We start from the raw sequence: 21,844 nt of genomic DNA on the forward strand, positions 1-21,844 counted from the left end.
AAGCACAGGTACCAAAGTCCAATCCTCCGGAGCCATTATTCCATAGCCATTATATAAGTTTACAAAATACAAAAAGCCTTTAAATATTCCTCTCATAAAATCTTAGGAATTTATAGAATGGTAATATTAAAACATAATATAATAGAATCTCTCTTAGAGTGCAAATGGCTGAGAAATTTAAAACAGCTATTAGACTAACATCTCACTTCAGCCTAATCACTCAAACCAAAGAGAGAAGAAAAGTAGAATAACATTTTACTTCTTTGCATGCTAAACATAAATTAGAGTTTATGGATGGAGTCTGCATGACTGATCAATTAGGCCCATCTGTGCAAAGTGAAGGGCTCATCATATTGTGGACTCATAATTTACAGCAACTTTGCAGGAGAGAAGAAAAATCAATCTCCCTTTCTCATTTTCAGTCTGCTCACTTTCACTGATCATATCACAGCTGTGGGCGTGTGAGAGAAAAGTCAACTCGTTGGTGCCTGAGCCCACAAGAAGCAAAGCTCGCAAATAAGAGAGCGAGAGCCCTGCACTCCCACAAGACCTGTGCTTCACAATTACAAGTGTCCACCTTGAAAAATAGTTCAGTCTTGTGACAGATTGGATGGTTTAATTTGTGCGGATAGAAAATCAGCAGGAGGCAGGCAAGAAAAAGACGAGTAAATGCTGCAGAGATGAGGGCAGCATTTCATCCTCCTCCACCACATTTGTGATGCTTTGGAAGATGAGAGAGACTACTATTTTACAAGTTGGTGTCTTGGTGCAGTCTAGCAGTGAAAAGAGACTGACGACAATAAGGAGACTGTCGACATTTGATCGTCTTTTTGTCTCCCCGTCTTCTGATCTTTCTTGCCTTTAAACACTTCCAAAGCACCATCAATAGGTAAAGTCTGATGAAATGCTAATTATTTCATTATGTAGACAATGAAGAGTACTAAGGAACTATATAAAGGGATTCTATCAAGATAAACTCTTTTGTGCTGCATAGGATTTTATTAAGATGAAACGGAGAGAGAGATGGAACTCCAAGCTAAGAACTCCTATCATAACACTGATGTTTGACCAGCTGCACCTTTCTTCACAAAATATAACAGTTTCTGATCTGTGGTATGTATAGACTTGCATATCCAAAGTAGCCTATAGTTTTTTTTAGGGTGCTGGCATTAAAGCAACGAGAATATACCCAAGGTGTTTTTGCATTTAGATGTCTCAAGTGTATTTCTTTTTTTTATTCGAAAGAGTAGTGCTAATGTAGTACCATAACAAAATGGAAGCACTAAGTAGCTTAAAACAGAGTTGGACGATGCTTTGAAATTTCCCCTGTACTACAGCATTCCGCAGTGTTGTTGTTGAACCCAGGTGTATTCTTCACCTTTTAAATGCTTTGAGAGCCTCCATCCCAGTGGCAGTAATTATTGGAAAAATGTGTTAGGAGTGCAGAGTAATGAAGTGCTGAAGTGTTGGGATTTTGTCCTGAATATGTCAATGTAATGAGACATACAAAGGAAAAGCTGTAACACTGACTACTTAAAGCCTGGGTGTTAACACTGCACTGACATGCAGTAGTTTTCATTTCCATCCATAACCTGTGCAGAGCAAGTCATTCTTGCCTTGATGTAACTTGAGGTCACAGGGAAATAATGGTGCCAGGTGTCTGCATGTGCTTTTCCCACTGCACTCATTGTCTTGGGTTACTTTCGTGACCTTTTGAATGGCTGGAGAATGGGGCCATGTTGATTTGACAAAAGGCGAGCACACACTGCCTGAGTTGCTCCCATTAGCTCTGGTTAGAGGTGTTTCAGCGGCTAGCAGCTTGTGAGTCACAGACTGCAAATACGAAAAGGGTCACTCCGCCAGAGAGACAGAGGGGCAGTCGCTTTGACTGTGATCTTTTAAAGGGTCCTTGCAGTGGACAACTTCTGACGTTTCCAAGAACTGGTTCACGAATGCATGTAGGTGTTACATCCAGATGTATTTTCCCAAACTTCCTTTACCATAATGGGCTCTTCCATCTTTCTCCCTCTCTTTTTATTCTCTTTGCAGGTACTGCATAGACTATGACTCATTCCACAACAAAGTCACTATCCTTTTGTTCTTAGAGATGATTAGAAGGACTGAAAGTAATCTTTCTACCTCTTAGTGTATTTTGGCAGCCATATAAACCACTCTTGCTGACATGATGCTCATGTTTTAACCAAACATGTATTAAAGAACTGTAACCACTAATTAAACCAGCTTTAATCTGTCTAGGATGCATTTTTTATCCTTTGTGCTAAGTCTAGCAAAGAAATCACTCAGACATGATAATGTGTTATAAGATGATACAGTAGAGGTTTAACACAGAGTTGCATACTTCTGCTTTCTTTGACACAGAAAGAAAGCAGAAGTTAGAAAAAGCACAAAGATATGGTTATTCTGATTCATGATTTCTACACATATTTCATTTCACTGATGTGTCCAAAGACCTTAACTATAGCAGCTTTCTTTTGAGAAAAATAAGCAGCATCTTCCACTCAAAATGGTTGAATTAGTGTCATCTGGAATTATAAGATTCTCACCACCACTTGGCTAATGAAAGACCCAACTCTGGGTCGCTCACAAGTGGGAAAGAGTGTGCCCTGCTGGTCACTAAATGAAACAACACTTGGACTAGGGTCACATACAAATTTTTCTTTAACAGCAGGAAGAAATCTTAACTTTAAAAACTTAATCAAAATGTTGAAAAATCTTGTTTTGATTAAACCTTTATATATTTATTACACTTAATCACAGAAATGTTTGCTTTGTTTGGCCCCTGAGACTCAAAACCTGTCTATACTTGTCTATATTTCTACAGTCAAGTTAATTGATCTCAGTTATTCAGTTCAAAAAGTGAAACCTGTATGGAGAAATGACATGCAGAAATAAAATCTATATTTCTGTTGAAGATTCTGAGTAAAGATATTTGACAATATTCTAATTTATTCTTTATTCAGTATTTTTCGACATTTTCTCCACACACCAGGAGATTGGTCTTTGTAAATGTGTTTGTTTAATGGCTTGGAAGAGCTGGCTGAACAAATTCACAAAATGAAAGAAAACAGTCATAGCAAATACATGTATTTATAAGCCATTTTTAAGCACCTTTTAAAAAACAGCTATTATGGGCAAAGTGCTATAAAAGAGCAAGACCTGAATACAAAAGCAACCAATGCTAATGCCTGCATATTATTGTGTGTTCCCTTTCAGTTTGTGGAGACCATTAGCAATAAGCAGACAGAACTAGACACCTTCATAGCTGAGGGCTACAAGACGGCCTTGTCAGAGGAACGCCGCAGATACTGCTTCCTCGTGGACCGACAGTGTGCTGTGGCCAAAAACAGCAGCGCCTACCATGGAAAGGTAAGTTAAAATGCTCCTTAAACCTTGATCTAATTCAGTTTTCCTTCCATTTAGAAGCGAGTCATTTATGACGGCAAATGAAAAGAACAAAGTCTGAACTTTTGCTGCACATAATTTACACATTTTTCAGTTTAGATTTTACAGGCTCCGATGCTTTCATCTAAACTGGTTTAAATGAATGCATCACTATTGCTATTTTACATTGTTTTCCATCCAATGAATGAGGAAAATGTTAAATGAGATCATTAAAAATGGTAATTGGAACAAATTATGCAAAGTGTTTTGATAAGGATAGAACTGTGAATGACATGAACGATGTGGTTAATGGCTTTAGCAATTTATTTGTACATGTAGAACCTAAGTTAATTGAAGAAATTCACAATATAGGTTTCTGCCTGTTATTGATCTAATTTTCCTACAAAATTCACTAGAAAATGGCTTTGAGAACAAATAGAATGAATAATTCAATATTTAGTTATATGTGGACCCCAGGAAGAGTAGCCATTGTTACGGCAACGGATAATGGGGATCCAAATGAACAAACACGTGTGGATGATAAATAAGCAGGCAACAAAGAAAATTTAAACCACTATCCCTTTTTATGCCGCTGTTGCCTCTCTTGCCCTGTTGGGATGCTATTGTTTAAAGAAATCCATTAGAAGGAATACTTTCAGTTTTGCACTCCTCAATTAGGGAATATAGAGAAAAACATGGACCAAGATGACTGGTCATATGAAGTGAAGCAATCTCTTGAGAATGCTATTTGAGGCAGACATCTAACAGAGCATGTCACCTTAAGCACACTTTTCTCAGCAAAATATGATGGTGTCAGCATTTTGCTGTAGGGATGCTTTTCTTCAACAGTGACAGGTAAGCTGGTCAGAGTTGGAGAAGATTGATGGAGTTAAATTCAGGGCCATACTGCAAGAAAGCTATTAGAAACTGCAAAAGAGTGGAGCAAAGGTTCACCCTCCAGCACAACAACAACCCTACACCTGCAGTTAGAGCTACAATATTGGTTTGGCCAGGAAATTGTGAAAACCATATAAACTTCCAGTGGTCAGTTATGAAGTACTTTTAATTACATAAAGTCGCTATAAAATACAATAAAGTTTGTGCGTTTGTTTTGAATGGTTTTTCAAGACTATTTTAGACTGAAAACTGACTATCTAATGAGCTGGACTAAATCTGCTACTTGTACACACCCATTGTTTTCATCCCTGTTTATCATTTTTACTGATTAATGCTGATATTTGAAGCAAAGAGCACTGAAATTCTAATGAATTTACTTCCTCATTTTACGATCCAGAAAAATAAGGTGGTGTTGAAGAAGAATGTAATCCATTTACATATGTATTCTTGTTATTGTGTGGGTGTGCATGCTTCAAATGCATGCCTCTCTGTTTCTCAGCAATTTCAAATTCATGGGTAATGGAGTGCATCAGTCACCTGGGATTATGGGTGGGTGAGAGCTGCCAGCCTGAAGATGTGGCTGCAGGAGGACGGTGTGTGTCGACCACATTATCCACCACCCTCTCCCAATATGAAGTCTAGTCATTAATCAGCATGGGGGTGTGTGTGGGAAGTGTTCACCTTCACCAAACTCATGAACACGCTCCCAGAGAGTTCCTTATGTGCAAGATATCTGTGTTAAGGGGGAAATGGGAGTTTAATTTCATTGTATGTGAAAGCAAAAAGTCCATTTTGTGCTTGTGTGTGTTACTTACATATACTCCTTTGTGTTAAACATTAAACACTTTGTCTGTATTAGTAAAACGCAGAGCTGTGTCCACAGGCTGGGAAATACTGCAGTGGGCAGCTTGGTTGTGTGATGGTCTACTTTACCCACGCAGCACATCATCAAAGCTGCACAAAGGGCAGTGGTCAAGGATACACACAGAGAAACATTTATATGGACTGGATATGGAAGGATAGTACTGAATAAAAATGCCTTTTCCGGTATTTACAGTGAGCCTCTCTTCTTCTAATCTTGCTTTTTTTCTGTATTTGTTTCCACATCCTTGTCTGTGTTCTCTCAGGGAAAAGACCTATTGACCCAGAAGATCCCAGTGTGGCAGCAGGCCTGCTCAGATCCCAACAAACTGCCAGACAGAGCCATGCTGCTGGCCCAGCAGATGGGTTCTGCTGCTCTTGGAGGCACAAGTCCCCTGCACTCCTCCAAATCCAATCTGGTCATCTCAGACCCCATACCGGGGGCTCAGCCTCTTCCTGTTCCCCCGGAGCTGGCTGTTTTTATGGGGAGCGGCCTCGGACACCCAGCGGTTAGAAAATGAATGGCTGATATTTTATGCATTTGTCTGAACAGACTGACTTTAACTTAGAGCCACATTAACCCATTGAGTCATTCTTTCTGTTTTTATTGGTGCAATGAATCTGTGATTACTGTGATTTAATATCGAAATATTGTCAGAATTCTTCTGATTTTATTTTCCCCACTTGCTCCAGAGGCTGATGGGCCCGGATGGCATGTCGATGGTCAATGGAACGACAGGAGTCCACGGCGAGGAATACTGGACAGATGGGGGTTCAATGTCTGTGTCTCAAGTTAGGCCAGCATCCCCTCAGACTCAGGCACAGGGCCAGACCCAGGTCCAGCCCCAGAGACAGGTCAGCGACGTCTACTCCAACACCCTCCCTGTGCGTAGGCCTGCTCCTGCCAAGAATAAAAACCCAGTGGGTAAGCTGGCATGGACACACCTTGGACTGTATCATACTGTCATCGATCTGTGAAAATGAAGCAAAACCGTCACAAAAATATTTGACTACCAAATTTTTCTTTCCTTTTTTATTATTGAAATGTGTTAATAGATGGTCATGTAGCATGTGGTAGCTATCCACTCACCAATCCTGCTTTATTTAAAATTCAACTTTCCTCAGGCGAGACACGGACTCTGCCCAGGTCCAGTTCCATGGCAGCCGGACTGGAAAAGAACGGGCGCTCACGCGTCCAGGCCATCTTCTCCCATGCCGCAGGCGACAACAGTACCCTGCTAAGCTTCTCCGAGGGAGATGTCATCACCCTGCTAGTGCCTGAGGCTCGTGATGGCTGGCACTATGGAGAAAATGAGAAGAACAAGATGTATGTCTAGTCCATTTTCTCTCAACACTTCCTATAAAAACATATTTCTTATTTTTAAAATTTATGGATTGTAAAAATATATTTTGAAGGATTTATCTATCTATTAATGTGTGTCATATATTTGAAATAATTTCATTTTCACCAGGCGTGGCTGGTTCCCATTCTCCTACACACGTGTGCTCCCTGAAAGCGATGGCGACAAGCTCAAAGTGAAGTACGTCCTACTTCTTTCATGAACGGTTTTAAAAGCTCAAATAAGTTCAAGCCTTAAGGCTGATGTCTTTTTGCAGTTCCAGTCTCCATCATGGTAAAAGCAGCAGCACTGGGAACCTGCTGGAGAGCGACGCATCACTGCCCACACCTGACTACGGCCTAACTGCCCGACTGTTGGCACAGAGCTTAGCACAGACCCGCCCACGGCCCTACAGCATGGCAGGGTTCGCTCCACAGGTATTACTAAACGTAGCATCCATGAAATGTGCAGATTGTACGATTGTTGCACTTGTGTGCTTAATTTGCAGCCTCCATCTGAGTTAAGGCTTTGTTGCATAATTGGTTATGAGTAATCCTGCAGTATGTGAAAAGTTAGACTTCTGCATAGTTTTTTGCTTCCACCTAGTGTCTGTATTTTAAAACAACAGGGCTTTACCACAATAAAAAAAGAATTCCTTTTAATTTCCAGCCTGCCATTGAGGATTATGACAGCCGCTTTGCCACAAGGTATGTAACCCATCTTGCATTCCCATGAATTTATAATTAGTGCTTTATTTATTTATTTTTTAAGTAATATATACATGAGTGATTTTGAGTTATGGTACATAGATACTTAATGGAAGGAGCAACTGCTTTACATAAATCATATTGTTCCAGTTAAATGTCAGTTTTACTAATTTCCAAGCAGGAATATAGTTAATCAGCAAAATATGATTACTATGTCATAAAAAAATTGTTCACATCTTAGAATTTATTAGGGTTTTATTTGTGCAGCTGATTTGCACCATTGTCATGTGATTGCCCATTGTGAGTAGCTATGAAACAGACAATAGAGCCTACAAAAATAGCTGGACGATGTTTTCCCTGCAAGAAACAAAAAGGAGCGTTTGTTTTTTCAGCACCACTATTTAGATTTTGTAGTAATAAAGATTTGTAAGTCTTTCTTTTTGACAGGAAACCTTTGTGTTTTTCTTTTACATGTGTACATACAGTATATGTTGAAGGAACTGTGACACTTATGTGTTTTCTAGGCCATTTTTTTGTATTTTACTTTCAAGATGACTATATGTCAGAAAATCAGTATTTTTACTTAAAATACATTTTATATCATAATATGAAAATTGGGGTGGATAAAATTTTTTTTATTTGGTTAAAATCTTCGTTCAGTAGCAACAACAAACGGCTGGTATTTCTTCTTAAGCTTATCAGAAGATCAAAACTGAATATAAAACACCTTTTGAAATTGGATAAATAGGTTTTTTTTTTTTTCCTTTTTAGATTTTTATCTCTTTCCAGTGCTTCAAAAAATAAAATCTACTTTACTGAATACATTCAGGCAGGATCAATTTACCACTTTATGGTCCAATAGCTGCTTTGGAAGACAATTTGAATTTTATTCATATCAAGGTCTTGATACACTTTAGGTTTGTTTTAGGATAACAGTTAGAATCTAGAGTGCTTGTTCCTGTCTAATCAGCCAGCACATCCTTCTCATACATGTATATAAATGTGTGTCAGGTGGCGTGCGCTTAAGACGGAGAACAGTGTCCTGAGATGGATGTGTATCTGTACAGGTGTTTATGACGTACGTGTTGTGACAGTATACGTCCTGCTGAAATCACCTCAGCCATTCCTGCCTGGAGCCTTTTGGCACCAAACGTTTAGCTGCTTTTCACAATCCCGTCTGCTCTAAATGTGTTTATTTATTCTGTACCGGTATTACCATCTTCCAGGGTGTATTTACCCTCACAGATGAATATTACATCCCTCCAGCTATGGAGATCACTGTGTAATTTCCTCATCAACAGCAGCTCCTTTCTTGTGTCACCGTTTTGTGTCATAGAAGCAAACATAAACTGTAAAACTTTGATTTGGGGAATGATCTTGATTTCTGTTTAGGGGTGTTGATGATGGAATTGAAGCTCCAGTCTTTCATGATTTTGGCAGGTGTGCTTGGAGTTTTGTAGGTGGGGTCAACAACAGATTTCCTGAACCCCCATCTACACTACTTCTGAACGCCACCATGCCTCCTTGTGCCTGTCTTGTCTCTCTCCATTTCTCTCTGAGTGTGTCCGACCTGGCAAGCTTCCTTCTCTCTTTGTTCCACAGTGACAGTCCTGATGGCAAATTGATTTCGACTGTGTGAGAACAGACATACAGACAGACACAGACAGCTCCGGATAGCACAGGGGCCTCCTCCTCCTCCCCCATCTTTTCCTTCCTCTTCCCCTCCCCCTCCTGTCCACTTGTCTGCACCTCTGCCTCCACTCCTTCTCCGAATGGAAGAGGCCAATTTCATCCCTCCTTTCTGTCCTCTCTTCCTCCCCGGGTCCCTCCTTTTCCTACTCCTGTCCGTCCTGGGTGCTGCTGCTGCTTCTGGCGTTGGTGTGGACAGTAGCGGCTGGTGGGTGGAGGATTGCGTTGAGCGTGAGATCCCGAGCGGGGCCTACCTGCTCGGCATGCAGCGATACGGACTCTGAACACTCTCTCTGATCACAGTCCGCACATCTCGGACTGTTCTCTCAAGAGACTGCCTTTGCTACTGCTCGTCTTTCATGCATGTACATGGTTGTGTCATTTTGTCAGAAACTGAAAGACATGTTCATGTACTGTTCAAGTGCCAAAAGTCTTCAATGTTGTTGTACTTAAAGCCACTGACTGAATGGCCTTTTTTAAAGCACCATGGGGCCCCAATACTGTTGAGTTCCCACCAAAAAACAGGCTGAAAAAGCTTTGTTTCAACAAACGCTGTCCAGCAGCTTGCTGTGTTTCTGTTTTGAGAACTGCCACAGGTCCTGCTGTGCTTCCTTGTGTCAGTGCTAGAACTTTCTGTCCAGAGGGTGTGTCATATCTGCCTTACTTTGCTTGTCTTTTTTTTTTTTTTGAATAAACACAAACATATAAATTCTTTTGTTTTCTTCCCAGTCCGTCTAAAATAAATGTGTGCTTGGTTAAACTTCACACCCTCAGGCATACTTGTTTATTTCTTTGCTTTTTTTGCATTCCTGGCTTACTTATTGCCAGGTACCTTGGTTAAATTAAAATACTGTTTCTTTTTTTCCCCACTTAAAGCTGTACCAGTGAACTTTTTTGTTGACTATTCTTAAATTACAGCTGTGATTAACTTGAGATTTACTTATCAACACAGCTTTCTGCAATTTTCCCTGTTTTTTTTCTGATTGTATTCCTTGAGTGTCTGTGCAGTTTTGGTCTTTTCTTTTAAAGGAAAAAAAACAGTAATAATAAACACTGTCCTTGTAACATATTTCCAGACAAAATGGTAAACATACTGATGAGTTGAAGCGTTTATCTTATGCATGCCGTGGAGGGGGAAACCAGAAAAATGTGACACTAAAAATTGACCTTGAATGTATGGTGACTTTTTACAAAGGTATTCTAAATAAAACACATCTCTATATATTAATAAACTGTTCTGGTCTGACGAGGAATCTGTTCTGCCACTGACGAGGCATTTCCCTTGTTTCAGTGTGTCTTTATGCTCTTTTTTTCATACTAAAAAGTAACATTTTGTGAGTAGTTCCGTCACGGCTGTGTCCCATGCATGTTTCATCCCTGCCTCCTCCCAACACCCATATTACATCTGCACTGCCTTTTGTCCTTGTGGGGAAAAAGAAGAAGTAAGTGAAGGGGGTGTTGTGTTTCAGTATTTGTATTGTGGGGAACTGAACTTTTCCTGGCTGCACCCATTCCTTGGATTTTTGAATTTTTCTTGTGAGAGTTGTACTTGGTTTAAAGAAATGACTTGTTTTTCGCAGTTGATTTTGGTCCATTCATGGTAAAATCCGTCTCCATTGAAGTTGTGTTGAATTGAGACGGCATGTAGAGCATGAAGTGTTGCACTCCTGATGTGCGTTTTTCATTTCTATCTTACCAACGTACAGTATGTTTGTCTTGCATCAGACTAACAATTGTCCATACAAGTTGTTGTTCCATGCATGATTTGAGGTATGAGCCATTCAAACCCCAAGGTTCTCTTTACCTTCCAGTTTGGGTCCAGAATTGTCCCGGTTCTGAGGGAACAGGACCGCCGTAAGTCCCCCAGTCTCCATCGCCTCTCAATAAACTAATCACCTTTGTTTTACTTCTCTTTATGAATGCTTGGTCTCATCTCTTTTTGCTAATTGTCTGCTGGAATAGGATATTGGAAATTACTGGTCTTTTTGGTTTTGGCAATCTGGCACTGTGGCAGGCCATGGGTTGGGCTATTTTTTTCTTCTTTCTTTCCATAACCCAATATCATCCAGATAAGACACTAACCATGCATGCCTACATACAGACTCTGACAAATGTGTTGGTATACCTGGTAAGAATGGGTAAAAAAGCCTTAAAATGCATTCATTTATATCTTATCTCTCAGGAAAAGTCCAAGCTTTAATTTTATTACATTTGCATTGGGGAGAAACAATCTTAAAATCATTATTTACTTAAACACCAGTTGTACAATTCTTAATAACTTTGACAATGCATTTAAAATAAATGAAAGAAAGCATTCTTGAGTTTTATTTTGACAAAGATTTATTTGAACATGTCCAAATAAGATTCATTAGGTAGGTGTAGGGAATTGTATTAACTGCGACTCTTGACATTGCAGCATTGACCCAATAATAATTCTTAATCTTGTGCTGTTTTATGAAGACTGTTCATTCTCCTCAGAATAATTTATGCTTGAAATTGACGGCTTGACCTACTTTCTGATTTATTGGACTAATCACTATCTGACCACTTGGGAGGCCACTCAGAGCATTGTAATTTAATTTACCAATGGTCAGTTAGTCCTTTTAACATGAAAGAAACAGAATGACATGTAGATGTTACATTTTTGCTCATAATACATAGAAATGGTTATTTACACATAATGGAACTAAGTATATATGTAGTATTAAGACCAGGTACACATCAAAGGCAATTATTTGTATTTATCCCATAAGTTCCCTTCTCAACAGCCAACAAATGGTATGTGGAAAAATATTTGATGAACACTGTTAAACATGAAGGATTAGTAAGATGGGATGGATTATGATCCTGAAAATTTGTCTAAATTACACAGAAATTGTTAAACTCAAATTTGTCCTGTTATAGCCCTCCATGTCATCCATGGCTTCCAGCTGAAAAGAAAAGTGGGAAAGAGAGCACCAAGGAGGAGTGGTTGAAAGATCGCTCTGCATGCTCCAACCTTGTAAAATCTGACAGTTGAAGACTTAGTGCTGTTTCACTAACAAAATTAGTTTGTCAAAAGTAATCCAAGTACCAATTTTTTCCATTTCCGATTTTACTAAAAAACATTCAAAATCTACACCTGATAATTTTCCCCTTTCTTGATAAATGTGCTGAAATTAAAAGTTGGATTGGGTGCTTTTTACACACATTTAACTAGGATGCCAACACATTTTTCCACTTCTGCATTACAAACTGTTTTTCATTAATAATGTTTGAAAAGTTTTTCATCTCATGCTTGATCTCACAAAACAGCAACTTTTTTTGATCACTCTTAGACGGTAAAAGTAAACTATCCTTGGGTGTGGTTAAAATGTCTAACCATGTTTCTGTGTGTGTGTATAGATAAAATTGGGAACGTGTTGACTAATAACGGTGAGTGTTCCTTGTCTCCTCCCTCATCTCTGCAGCGACCGGTCCCTCGAGCTCTTCCTCCGTCCCTCCTTCTCTGACGATCGGTCTGCACCCATCTACTACTAGCAACCTGCCGCCGCCTTCTTTCCACCGATGGGCATCTATTCTATGAGAGGAGAAAAGTGGCCATGACTTGCATGTTTTATATTTACCACAAGAGGGCCCAGAGGTGAGATCATCTCAACAGATGGCTTGTTCAACCTCAAATTTGGTTTCTTCTTTTATTGAAAATTTTCTTTGAACTTCTTAGAAACCAACAGCTTCAACCACAATTAAATGTCTCCGCCTGAACTTTTAAAGGTGATGGTTTATAGATTTATTAAGTTACTTAGGTCACAGCTGTTCTGGATAAGGTAAGGCTAGGACGTTTTTCTTTACCTGCTTTTCTGTTAAAATATTAGATTTTCTTAGTTTCATCTTAGTTTTTCTTTAATACTGTAAATATTTCCAAAGGAGTGGGATCTGAAAGCAGGTCCACAGACCAGTTTGTCCCTATGCTTCAATTTTGCTTTTGTTAGGTCATTAAGATGATTATATTTGTTAGTGGTGATGCAGGACACCCAGACTTTCAATCTCCTGTGCCTTCTTTGCTTCTTTGCTGGTTTTGTAAACAAACAAAAAAAATTGTTCTTATTGTTGCATTAAATTGGTTTAGGGGTAATTATGTGCAGTGAAGTTCTGCCTCCGTTTTTTTTTTTTTTTATGAATTCTGCCAATATTCATGAGAATATTTCAGTTTTTTTATATATATATATATACAGTATGTGGGCAAGCCTCGGTAGTTCACAGTAATACCCTAAAATATTTTTTAATTGCTAACTTTTTCCTTATAATTTTAATTTCATTAATTTTTATTAATTCTGTAAATGATCAGGATATGGGGAAAATCCTAATACTTTCTCTCTCCTTTTTTTTTTAGCATTCAGGGAGTGGTAGATATTCAGATAAGCTCCAGTATTATCTTTTCAGATCTTTCATTCTCAGTATTACAGGGCACGCTGATCTAAAACACAGACATGTTTTATATAAATTAGGATGTGTGAAGATGAAGACTAAAGATGTTCAAATCAAAGAAAGAAATATTGTTTGGATGAATGAGCAGCAATGCTTTCCAATAAGGCATTGCGCTCTGAATTATGAGTTTGTTTTTAACAAATGAGTCATTTACACTGATGTGATTATACTTGCATCACAATTAAATGTCTTTTTTTTATTTTTAAACATAGCTGTCCTTGTCTTTATTTCTATCTTCTCTCCCAGTTTGTACTGTATCCATACTGTAAAGAAAATGTGTTTAAATTATCTTGTCAAATAAATTTAAACTTGCACAGTTGTCATACTTTGTCCTTGTGCTCTCACATTTGACTGTTAAGTTTCACAAAAGCCCAGCGATGTAAACCAAATAAAATATACCACAAATACAAGAAGGGGGAGAAAAAGTAATTGGATTTATTTGTATTTTTGGAGGGGGTGGAGAGTACAACAGCGATTACTGAGAAAAAGATGGAAACCGCAACAATGTCACTTCTGGTGCATAGAGCAACCTCACCTTCCCTAAAGGCATCCGCCATTTAAAAGCCAATGGGCTTTGCAAATTTTCTTTGGCAAATTCAATAAACGCTCATCCTGAATTGCATTTTTGAAATGCTCATACAAAAATACTGGCAACATTTTCTTAACCTTGCACAACTTAAAAGGCAAAGTGAGAGGGGAAGGCATTGAATCTTGGAGCTACAGGAGGATAGAAAGGGAGGGAATACAGCAGTTGATACAGCATTAATAATTCTACTTGAGCTACCTGCTACATGTTGATATAATATTCATACAATATACCAGATATGTCCTTTTCTGAATGTCTTGGTTTCACCTCAGGCTCAGGCATTCACCAAAAGTGTAACAGCTCATTTGTATACAAGACATTTTTTTAGTCATTTTCTTAGAAAAGATAAATTAACATGACAAGTGACATTCCACATTTATGACTGGGATGTTTACAGTGACACCACAAAGTTCTGTGGAAACGCCTCTCGATCCATCTGATTCTATTCTTAAGAAAAAAATTAAAAATAAAAAACCTGAACAAGAGTAAACAAAACTGCAGCTGGCACTGAATGAGTGACTGAATGGAAACAGAATATCTTGTGTTTGACCATTTTGTTCCAGTTTGGGAAGATGAAGAGTAGCTAAGGCTACACAAAGTGCAATGTAAACCAAAAGGACTAGTAATTGTGACTTAGGTACTGGCATTTACATTTCAATCGGTTGAATTTTCACTCAAAGTGCCACAAAGTGAATATTATATGATTTCAATTTAAAATACTCCCCAACTTTTATGGCTTTCTATGAAGAAACTGTCAAGTACTGTTTTCTGCTTTTGATTAAATAATCAATAACAGTCTTAAAGTTGCCAGAACTAGTTTCCAAGCAGATGTGAAAAGGCAGCCAATGGGAGAAGCAGCTATGAAGCCTTGCTTATTTTTCCATTTATGTTCTAAACATTTTAAACAGAAAAACTGTTTCCAAAGAGGAACGGCAGCTTCAAAAAACAAAATTATGTTAGATCTGCAGAAACAGGATTTTTTTTTACCCCAAACTATATTATATAAATTTGTGTCCACATTCTGCAGTTCTTAAAATCAAATTTTCACTCGTACTGCTATTGCACTTATGTCAAGAAATAAAAGGTTTGTGCAAATCGATAATGTATCTGACCACAGTATGAGGCAGTGCCTCATAAAGGTTCTTGAAATCAGATGTCCCAAACACTAATAAAAATAAAACTCTGTATATCATCTTGAATATAATAATGCTGCTTTTCTGTCTCCGCCTCCTCTGGTCTCTCCTTTGAGACTCAGTGTTTTAGGTTATCTTCGGTATTCCCTGTTGGACACAAGAGATTTTTGAATGCAGAACAGCATTGACGAAGCACTCTAAAGTGTGTAGGTGGGTGTTTATTACATACCTGTTGCTGTGTCTGTGTGGGAGTCAGATACGTGTGTGATGGAGAACCGAGAGACCATGAAACGGTTAACTGGAACAGCAACAGGTTTAGGAACTTCAGGTGTATCTGTGATAGAGGTTTGTGAGAACTCAGGATCAGGAATGGTGTCAAGTGAGGGTGGACAGGTCTCCACAGAGTCCTCATCTTCCCATTTGTAATTTTCATCTGTGTAATGGTAAAACATAGTACATGTTAGAGCTGCACTGATAAGCATCAATTAGTGACATGAAGACGACACCTTTTAGCTAGAGTGGCCCTGACTGTTGGCCAGCAGGTCAAAAGCTCATAAACCTGAGTTTTTTTACTGGAAATTCTATTCAAAGGGAAATTGGTGTTTCCAGTCAGAACCTTAGCTAAAGGTTTGGGATAAACAAACCAACATAATGGCATTCTTAGCGCATACCCTCTGCTGAGTTGTTTCCCTCTGTTTCTTTAGAAAAACAGTGAGCATCGCCAGATTGAGCTTCGAGATCTGCGTTTGATGTTTCTTGTTGACTGGGCTCCCCTCCAGTGGGAAAGGAGCAGTCAGCCAGTTCTCCAGTAGGACTCTCCTGAAAATAACATTGTTTAATTCATAAAACTCTCAGAAGCCAATACGGTGCAAATTTGATACGTGAATATGCCATACCTGGTCAAACAGAAACACCGTCACATCGTCAAAAAAGGATACTGCTTTTTTCTTCCTCTCCAGCTCCTCACAGAAGGACTGGGTAAGCATGGAGGGCATCTTCAGGAGGCTGCGGAGGTGTCTCGCCCTGCTGCAGTCGCTCACCACCACCGGCACTGTTCTGAAATCCTCTTCGCTCTCCTCGCTCTCTTCATCTTGGATGTTGTAGGTTCTCAGCTCTTCATCAGACTCGCTTTCATCAGAATCATCTTCATCCTCAGCCTCTTCCAGCGGAGCTCTTACGTCTTCTCCGCAAAGCTCCAACAATGACGAGGAGGTGGAAAGGTCCTGAGGGCCGTTGGATTCCTCACACAGGCTGTCGCATTCCTCTGCGTCGATGTCCTCAAAATCCTCCTCGTTTATTCTCCCACCCTCCCTGTGGTTTTCTTCATTGACATGACCGTGTTCAGGCACCTCTTCCTCCTCAGTGGATTCCTCAACATTTTCATTTTCTTCACTGGGTTTTTCTCTGCATTCAGAGTGGGAGCAATGAGTGACAGATGAATGGACAGATGAGCAGCTTTCTGCTCCCCTGCTAGCCTCTTCATGGTTTGCAGAGACTTCCAGGACAGAAGAGGAGGCTTCTGACCCACTGAAGGAGTTCAGCTCAGATGCAGGCTCATTCCCCGAATGTTCAGTGTCCAACCCCAGATCATCCGCAGGAGCAGCTTCTTTGGTGAGGCACCCACCCATCTGTGGAGGAAGTGGTGACAGCATGGACAACTCAGGTGTTTGAATATTGTTGGCTAAGTACGAACTGGCCTCTGAGAGATTTGCCAAAACACAGCTTTTGAGCTGTCTCAGGTTTGTTAAATTCCTTCCACAGTTTAGACTGTTTTCAAGAGAATGTTCAACTGCAGAGTTAAAAGTATTGTCAGAACCATGTTTCTTAGATTCTGCAAAAAAGCCGTTGTCTTCCTCTTTGGGACTCTTGTCACTTTCTACGTCATAGTCCGAGAAGTAGGCTGAATCCCTATATTGATTATCAACAAGGCTCTTTACATGTACCTCTGAGGTGATTGTTGAAGTGCAGACACCTGGCCCTAAACCAACATGTAGCGCAATTTCGGATTCTCCACCCAATCCAGGGCAACTTTCACCACCCAGTGGATCTCCGAGCTCTTTGAACATAAACTCTGGAGATTCATTATTTTCTGTGTCATAGCCACTGTCCAGAGATTTGGGCAGGATGGGTGTGTTGTAGGGATCAGGGCTGAAGGCCTGGTCACAGGAGCTTGCCACAGATGAAACTACACTAATGGCACCCAATGCATCCGAATTCACCTCTGAAATCTTTTTTGGGCTGAGGTCCTCCTCCTCAACCTCACTGAGGTCAAGGTTGAAGTCAGCAAAGATCCCTGATGTAATATCGGCCATGTCATCTTCCTCATCCTCACTGTAGTCACCAAGTTCAAGCAGGCAGCTGCTGGAGTTCCTAATGTTTACTGCATGTTGCTGGTTTCTGCTGCTTTTGGATGGCTCTGAATAATTCAGCCTTAAGCCACTCAGACTAACAGATGTTCCAGCTGAAACTCCCTGCCAGATGTTGCTTCTCTGCATATCAGACAAGAACTCTGTTTGATCAGTCTGAGGGTCAATATTTTCTCCACCTGCACCACTGCTATTCTTTCTTGGGCTGATAAGAGCATTGCTGCTTTGAAAAATATCCAAACTCGCAGGCTTCTCCTCTTGAGCCGACTCTTTGTGGCATATTTGGATGTAAGAGTCTAAACCAACAGACATGCACAATGCACTCCATTCAGGGCCTTCTTCGTTGCCCCCAAAGGTGCCACAAGGCTTAAAACTTTGGAAGGTTCTTGTCGTGTCCTTGGTTAAAGCCCATGCATCGGATGTATCAGATGGAACAGCCTCACAATTGTCATTCCCACTGTCTGGGTGTCTGCTGTCAAAGCTGTTGTTGTTTGCTGAACGGTTTGAGATCCAGTTGGTTTTATCCTCAACTTCTCTACTTTTCCGTCGACCCAATTGCAGATCGTCATCATCCTCTCCTACATCTATATCAAAGTGGTTTATAATGGGTAGCGTCTTTCTGATGGGGCCCAACATGTTATGGCAGCTTTCGTTGACTGTGCTATGGCCTGTGTGTGGTTCAAGGTACGGATCGCAGAATCCTAAACTAGGGCTGCTGACAGCCTGGGATAAACTGCGTGGGTTTTCTAACACACCATCTGCATGAAGATGGTTTCTTTGAATCTCTGGTGTCTTTTCGAGGGGAGAGGATTGCTTCTGTGTCTTAGGTGGAGGTGAGTCATCACAACAGAATGCATTACTGCTATAAGACGGAAGTGAATTATACGAACAACCTGACTTTACTGGACTGTTGTTAGACGAAGGGCTCAGCAGTGGGTGTGTGTGTAGTTGAATGGTGGGACTTGAATCATTTGATTTGGTGTTGTCAGTGGTGGACCAGTAAGAACTAGATTTGTTTTCAGATGACAACCTTCTGGTAGCAGATTCCAGTTCTGAACAATAGTCGCCAGTGCCATCATCAATCTTGATGTTGCACTGGACAGGTTCTTCTATACGAATGTAATACTCACTGCCAATAGAGGGGCTGTGGGCACTCAGCACTGGAACGACACTGGTGTGTTCTGATTCATAATAGGATGGGGACTTGCTTGATGTCAGACTGTCAGCCTTGCAACCCACTGAGGTACTCCCTGTGTTAGAATAGTAAATATCCTGGTAGTGTGGGTTCTCCTGACCCAGTTGCCCGCTGGTGGAGGAAGAGCAATAAGGTTGCTCAGCTCGGGCCGGCTCCCACTTATACTCGAAATTGAGTCCATGGCTTGTCTCGGTGACGGTCAGGAGGTCATCCCCTGTTTCAGAGTGAAAGCTGTCAGAGAAATGCTCCAGGAGGGGGAAGGAGGACGAGGCAGAAGAGGCCAGCTCCGCTGCCTGAGTTTGGTCTGCACTGGGGATGTCAGCAGGGGTGGGAGTGAAGACTAGGGATGCGGACGCAGCTGTGTGTGACGTGCTGCCAAGCAAATTGGGTTTCAAGGCATTCCAGCGTTGCTCAAAGTCTTCCTCAGCTTCACTTGAGCCTTTGGCACACAGGTATGTGACCAGAAGGTGCACTTCCTCACTGCTGGGCCTGAGCTCTGGCTGCAGCCAGCAGAACTGCATAACTTCATACCTGAAAAGGTACAAAAATATTTCACATTCTTACCAGCTCTGACAAAATTAATGGTATTCTGGATGAGGAAGAGAAGTTAAAGAATTGATCCTAGATAAACAGCTAAGCAATTTAAAGAGAACCTCAGAGGTCAGCACTTTGCAGCTACACCTGGCATTTATTTACAGCCAATAACTTGCAGGGTATATAAGGAGGGTGCAGTATTGCTGCTGACTCAGTTGAAATATTCTCTTTGTGTGTCAGTGTAGCTTAGTGCCAAATGTCTTTCTCATTGAACAACAACAGTGAAAAATTAATAGGCATAAACAATGTTTAGCTGTCTTGCAGGTAAAGATGGATGAGGTGATTTAACTCTGCTTTATGTCAGGAGGGTCATAAAGAATAGGAAGACTATTGATAAGTTGCTCTCACTTGCAATGAGAAATATAACTGCAACGCTCGGATGCAACAAAACATTGGCTGTTAATGAAACAATTGCCCAGTCAGGCCTAGAGCCTGGTGATGTTGAATATCTAAGGTTCTAACAGTCTAGGGATCAACGTTGTACTTCCCCTAAGTGGGTAAACATGGAAGCATGCCTCACCAGCGGTCATCCAAGGGGAACTGCAGCTGAGGTTTCGGTAGCTTGAGCTGCTGCTCCTTCACAGCATATGTCAACACCTGTCTGTCAGAGTAATGTCTGTACGGCTGGTTTCCCAGCTCATACAGCTCCCATAAAGTCACACCCAAAGACCTGGAGGAATGGAGGAAATGGAAGTCAAGATGCTTGATGCTACAAAATGGAAAAAAAAAAATATTACAAACAAGGACAAAATCAATAGCAACACAGTGCCACAAAAAGTATGTTCTTAGTTGTAGAGATAATCAGTTATTGCTTTTTTAAATCACACTTACAGATGAAGATTTATTTTTTATGAAGGGAGCTATCAAAAAGTACAAAATTTGAGGTTATTTTTTTATCTTAAGTGATTCCAAGGAAGAATGGCATGGCACGTTTTATTGCCCTGATTTAAACCTGAGAGTACTTAATCTTGAAGTCAGAGTGCTGGCTCAGGATTATTTTTTAAGATGTTCTAGTAGATGGGAAAATGTATATTTTCAATAATAACATTTCGAGATTCTTTAGCAGTAAAGCTTTTGAATGTATCCAGTTTACATTTGATGTTTAAGTTTGATAAACTTAAGCATTTTGAGGCAAATAAGCAAACCCAGAATAAATTTTTAAGGTTGCAAATACATTTTCAAAGCATTGTAAATGAAAACAGTTCTGACAATAAATAAAACAATATTAGAAGAAAAGAATATCTAAGGATGTTGCATAGCCTTAATACAGCTACATCTGTGACGGAATTTTACAACCTTCCTTCAAAATTCCCACCATATGTTGCTGCTTTTGGTTTGATCAACAACCAGCAGGTTTCCGTGGACTTCATCTATGAGTTCTGGTGCGATCCAGCGCAGAGGCACCCAAATCTGATCTTGGGTTATGAAATAGTCATCCTGCATGAGCAAACATAGAGCATGAGGTTTATCAATGGAAAGGGGGTAAAAAGTAAAAAGAAAAATGTATATTTGATTATAGAGCTGACCTTATATCGGCTATGAGACAGCCCGTAGTCTCCAATCTTCACAGACATTTCTGATGTAAGAAGGCAGTTTCGCAGGGCCAGGTCACTGTTGTGCCAAAGAAATACAGAGATGAACTTGCATCAAGTGTTGATAAACATCTTTTGCAGAAATCTACTGTTCCTTTGTTTTGTTTTTTAAACCTGGTTGTACAAGGAATGAAACATTCAGTCTAATCTCACCTCTTTTACATGTTGAGTTTTTCAGCATGGCAGTCATGGCAACGAAAAGAGGTTCACCCCCAGCAACAAAATCACTGATGCTGGAGTTTGTGTCAAGTACTCAGGCAGCACCAGGATGTTGTTGCAGGAAGAGACCAATAGGGGGCACACAAAGCCTTTGATTTGATGTTGCTCATTTAGTGCAGTAAAAGCAGGTTTAATTGTAAAGAGACTGAGACCATTGTTATGTACCTGTGGATAAAGTTGTATTTATGTAGGTGGAGGAGTCCTGAAGCAATGTCACAGGCCATTCTCTGCAGGATCAAGGCGTCTGGAGTCTCGGAGTCAGTAGCCAGACAACTGCCGAGGTAATTCTTAAGATCTCCCTGAGAGGAGGAAGAAAGGAAATGAGGGTTTTAAGTGTCCAGTCTGTGCATGATTACAAGTGATGCAGGGCCAACAATAAAAATAGGGAGGTATTTATAAGGGAGCAAACAACATTTTACACTAAATTGTTTTCATACCAGAGGACAAAACTCCATGACCAGTAGATAGGGAGTGACCTCTGAACACTGCGCCAGGCATTGCAGGAGTGCAGGATGCTGAAGGGTTCTGGCACAACAACAAACACTTAAATAGCACCCATTCTAAGAATAAATAACATTAAACTGAAGTTTGTTACTTTTCATGGCACTGACCGATATGACTGGGCCTCTTCTAGGAATTGGATTTGGTCCTGGACGCTTGCACTGGCCTTCAGCTCCTTCACCACCACCTGGGTGGTGCTGATGCCTGCAGTGACCTCCCCCAACAAAACCTGTGGGATTATGGAAAGAAAGAACAGAACAGTCAAGCATTTTTTTTTTTCAGAAACAGACTAGCA

At 40.3% G+C, this 21,844-nt stretch overlaps 2 protein-coding genes across 9 annotated transcripts in view; one reads left to right on the forward strand and one right to left on the reverse strand.

Moving 5' to 3' along the window:
* Positions 1-13,682, forward strand: part of LOC114160096 (brain-specific angiogenesis inhibitor 1-associated protein 2-like) — a 54,274-nt gene extending 40,592 nt beyond the window's left edge. For 2 of the 5 annotated variants that reach the window (XM_028042520.1, XM_028042525.1), the window contains 8 exons: positions 3,235-3,387; positions 5,427-5,669; positions 5,854-6,085; positions 6,286-6,487; positions 6,633-6,701; positions 6,778-6,937; positions 7,170-7,207; positions 9,096-10,129. In XM_028042520.1, the coding sequence (XP_027898321.1) occupies positions 3,235-3,387; positions 5,427-5,669; positions 5,854-6,085; positions 6,286-6,487; positions 6,633-6,701; positions 6,778-6,937; positions 7,170-7,207; positions 9,096-9,180 (1,182 nt within the window). In that variant the 3' untranslated portion in view covers positions 9,181-10,129. Of the gene's footprint in view, positions 1-3,234; positions 3,388-5,426; positions 5,670-5,853; positions 6,086-6,285; positions 6,488-6,632; positions 6,702-6,777; positions 6,938-7,169; positions 7,208-8,809; positions 10,130-10,707; positions 10,751-12,345 lie in introns of those variants that run through there. The other 3 variants (XM_028042524.1, XM_028042521.1, XM_028042522.1) reach the window with 3 other exon arrangements.
* The window catches only part of aatka (apoptosis-associated tyrosine kinase a), a 30,670-nt gene continuing 22,082 nt past the window's right edge, over positions 13,257-21,844 (reverse strand). For 3 of the 4 annotated variants that reach the window (XM_028042517.1, XM_028042516.1, XM_028042519.1), the window contains 10 exons: positions 21,660-21,778; positions 21,486-21,573; positions 21,214-21,347; positions 20,764-20,848; positions 20,553-20,674; positions 19,758-19,907; positions 15,979-19,174; positions 15,754-15,901; positions 15,312-15,515; positions 13,257-15,229 (listed from right to left, as the gene is read on the reverse strand). In XM_028042517.1, coding sequence (XP_027898318.1) covers positions 15,201-15,229; positions 15,312-15,515; positions 15,754-15,901; positions 15,979-19,174; positions 19,758-19,907; positions 20,553-20,674; positions 20,764-20,848; positions 21,214-21,347; positions 21,486-21,573; positions 21,660-21,778 — 4,275 coding nt within the window. In that variant the 3' untranslated portion in view covers positions 13,257-15,200. The remainder of the gene's footprint in view (positions 15,230-15,311; positions 15,516-15,753; positions 15,902-15,978; positions 19,175-19,757; positions 19,908-20,552; positions 20,675-20,763; positions 20,849-21,213; positions 21,348-21,485; positions 21,574-21,659; positions 21,779-21,844) is intronic. The other variant, XM_028042518.1, reaches the window with a different exon arrangement.

This window comes from Xiphophorus couchianus, chromosome 16 (assembly GCF_001444195.1).
Source record: "Xiphophorus couchianus chromosome 16, X_couchianus-1.0, whole genome shotgun sequence".
Lineage (NCBI taxonomy): Eukaryota > Metazoa > Chordata > Actinopteri > Cyprinodontiformes > Poeciliidae > Xiphophorus > Xiphophorus couchianus.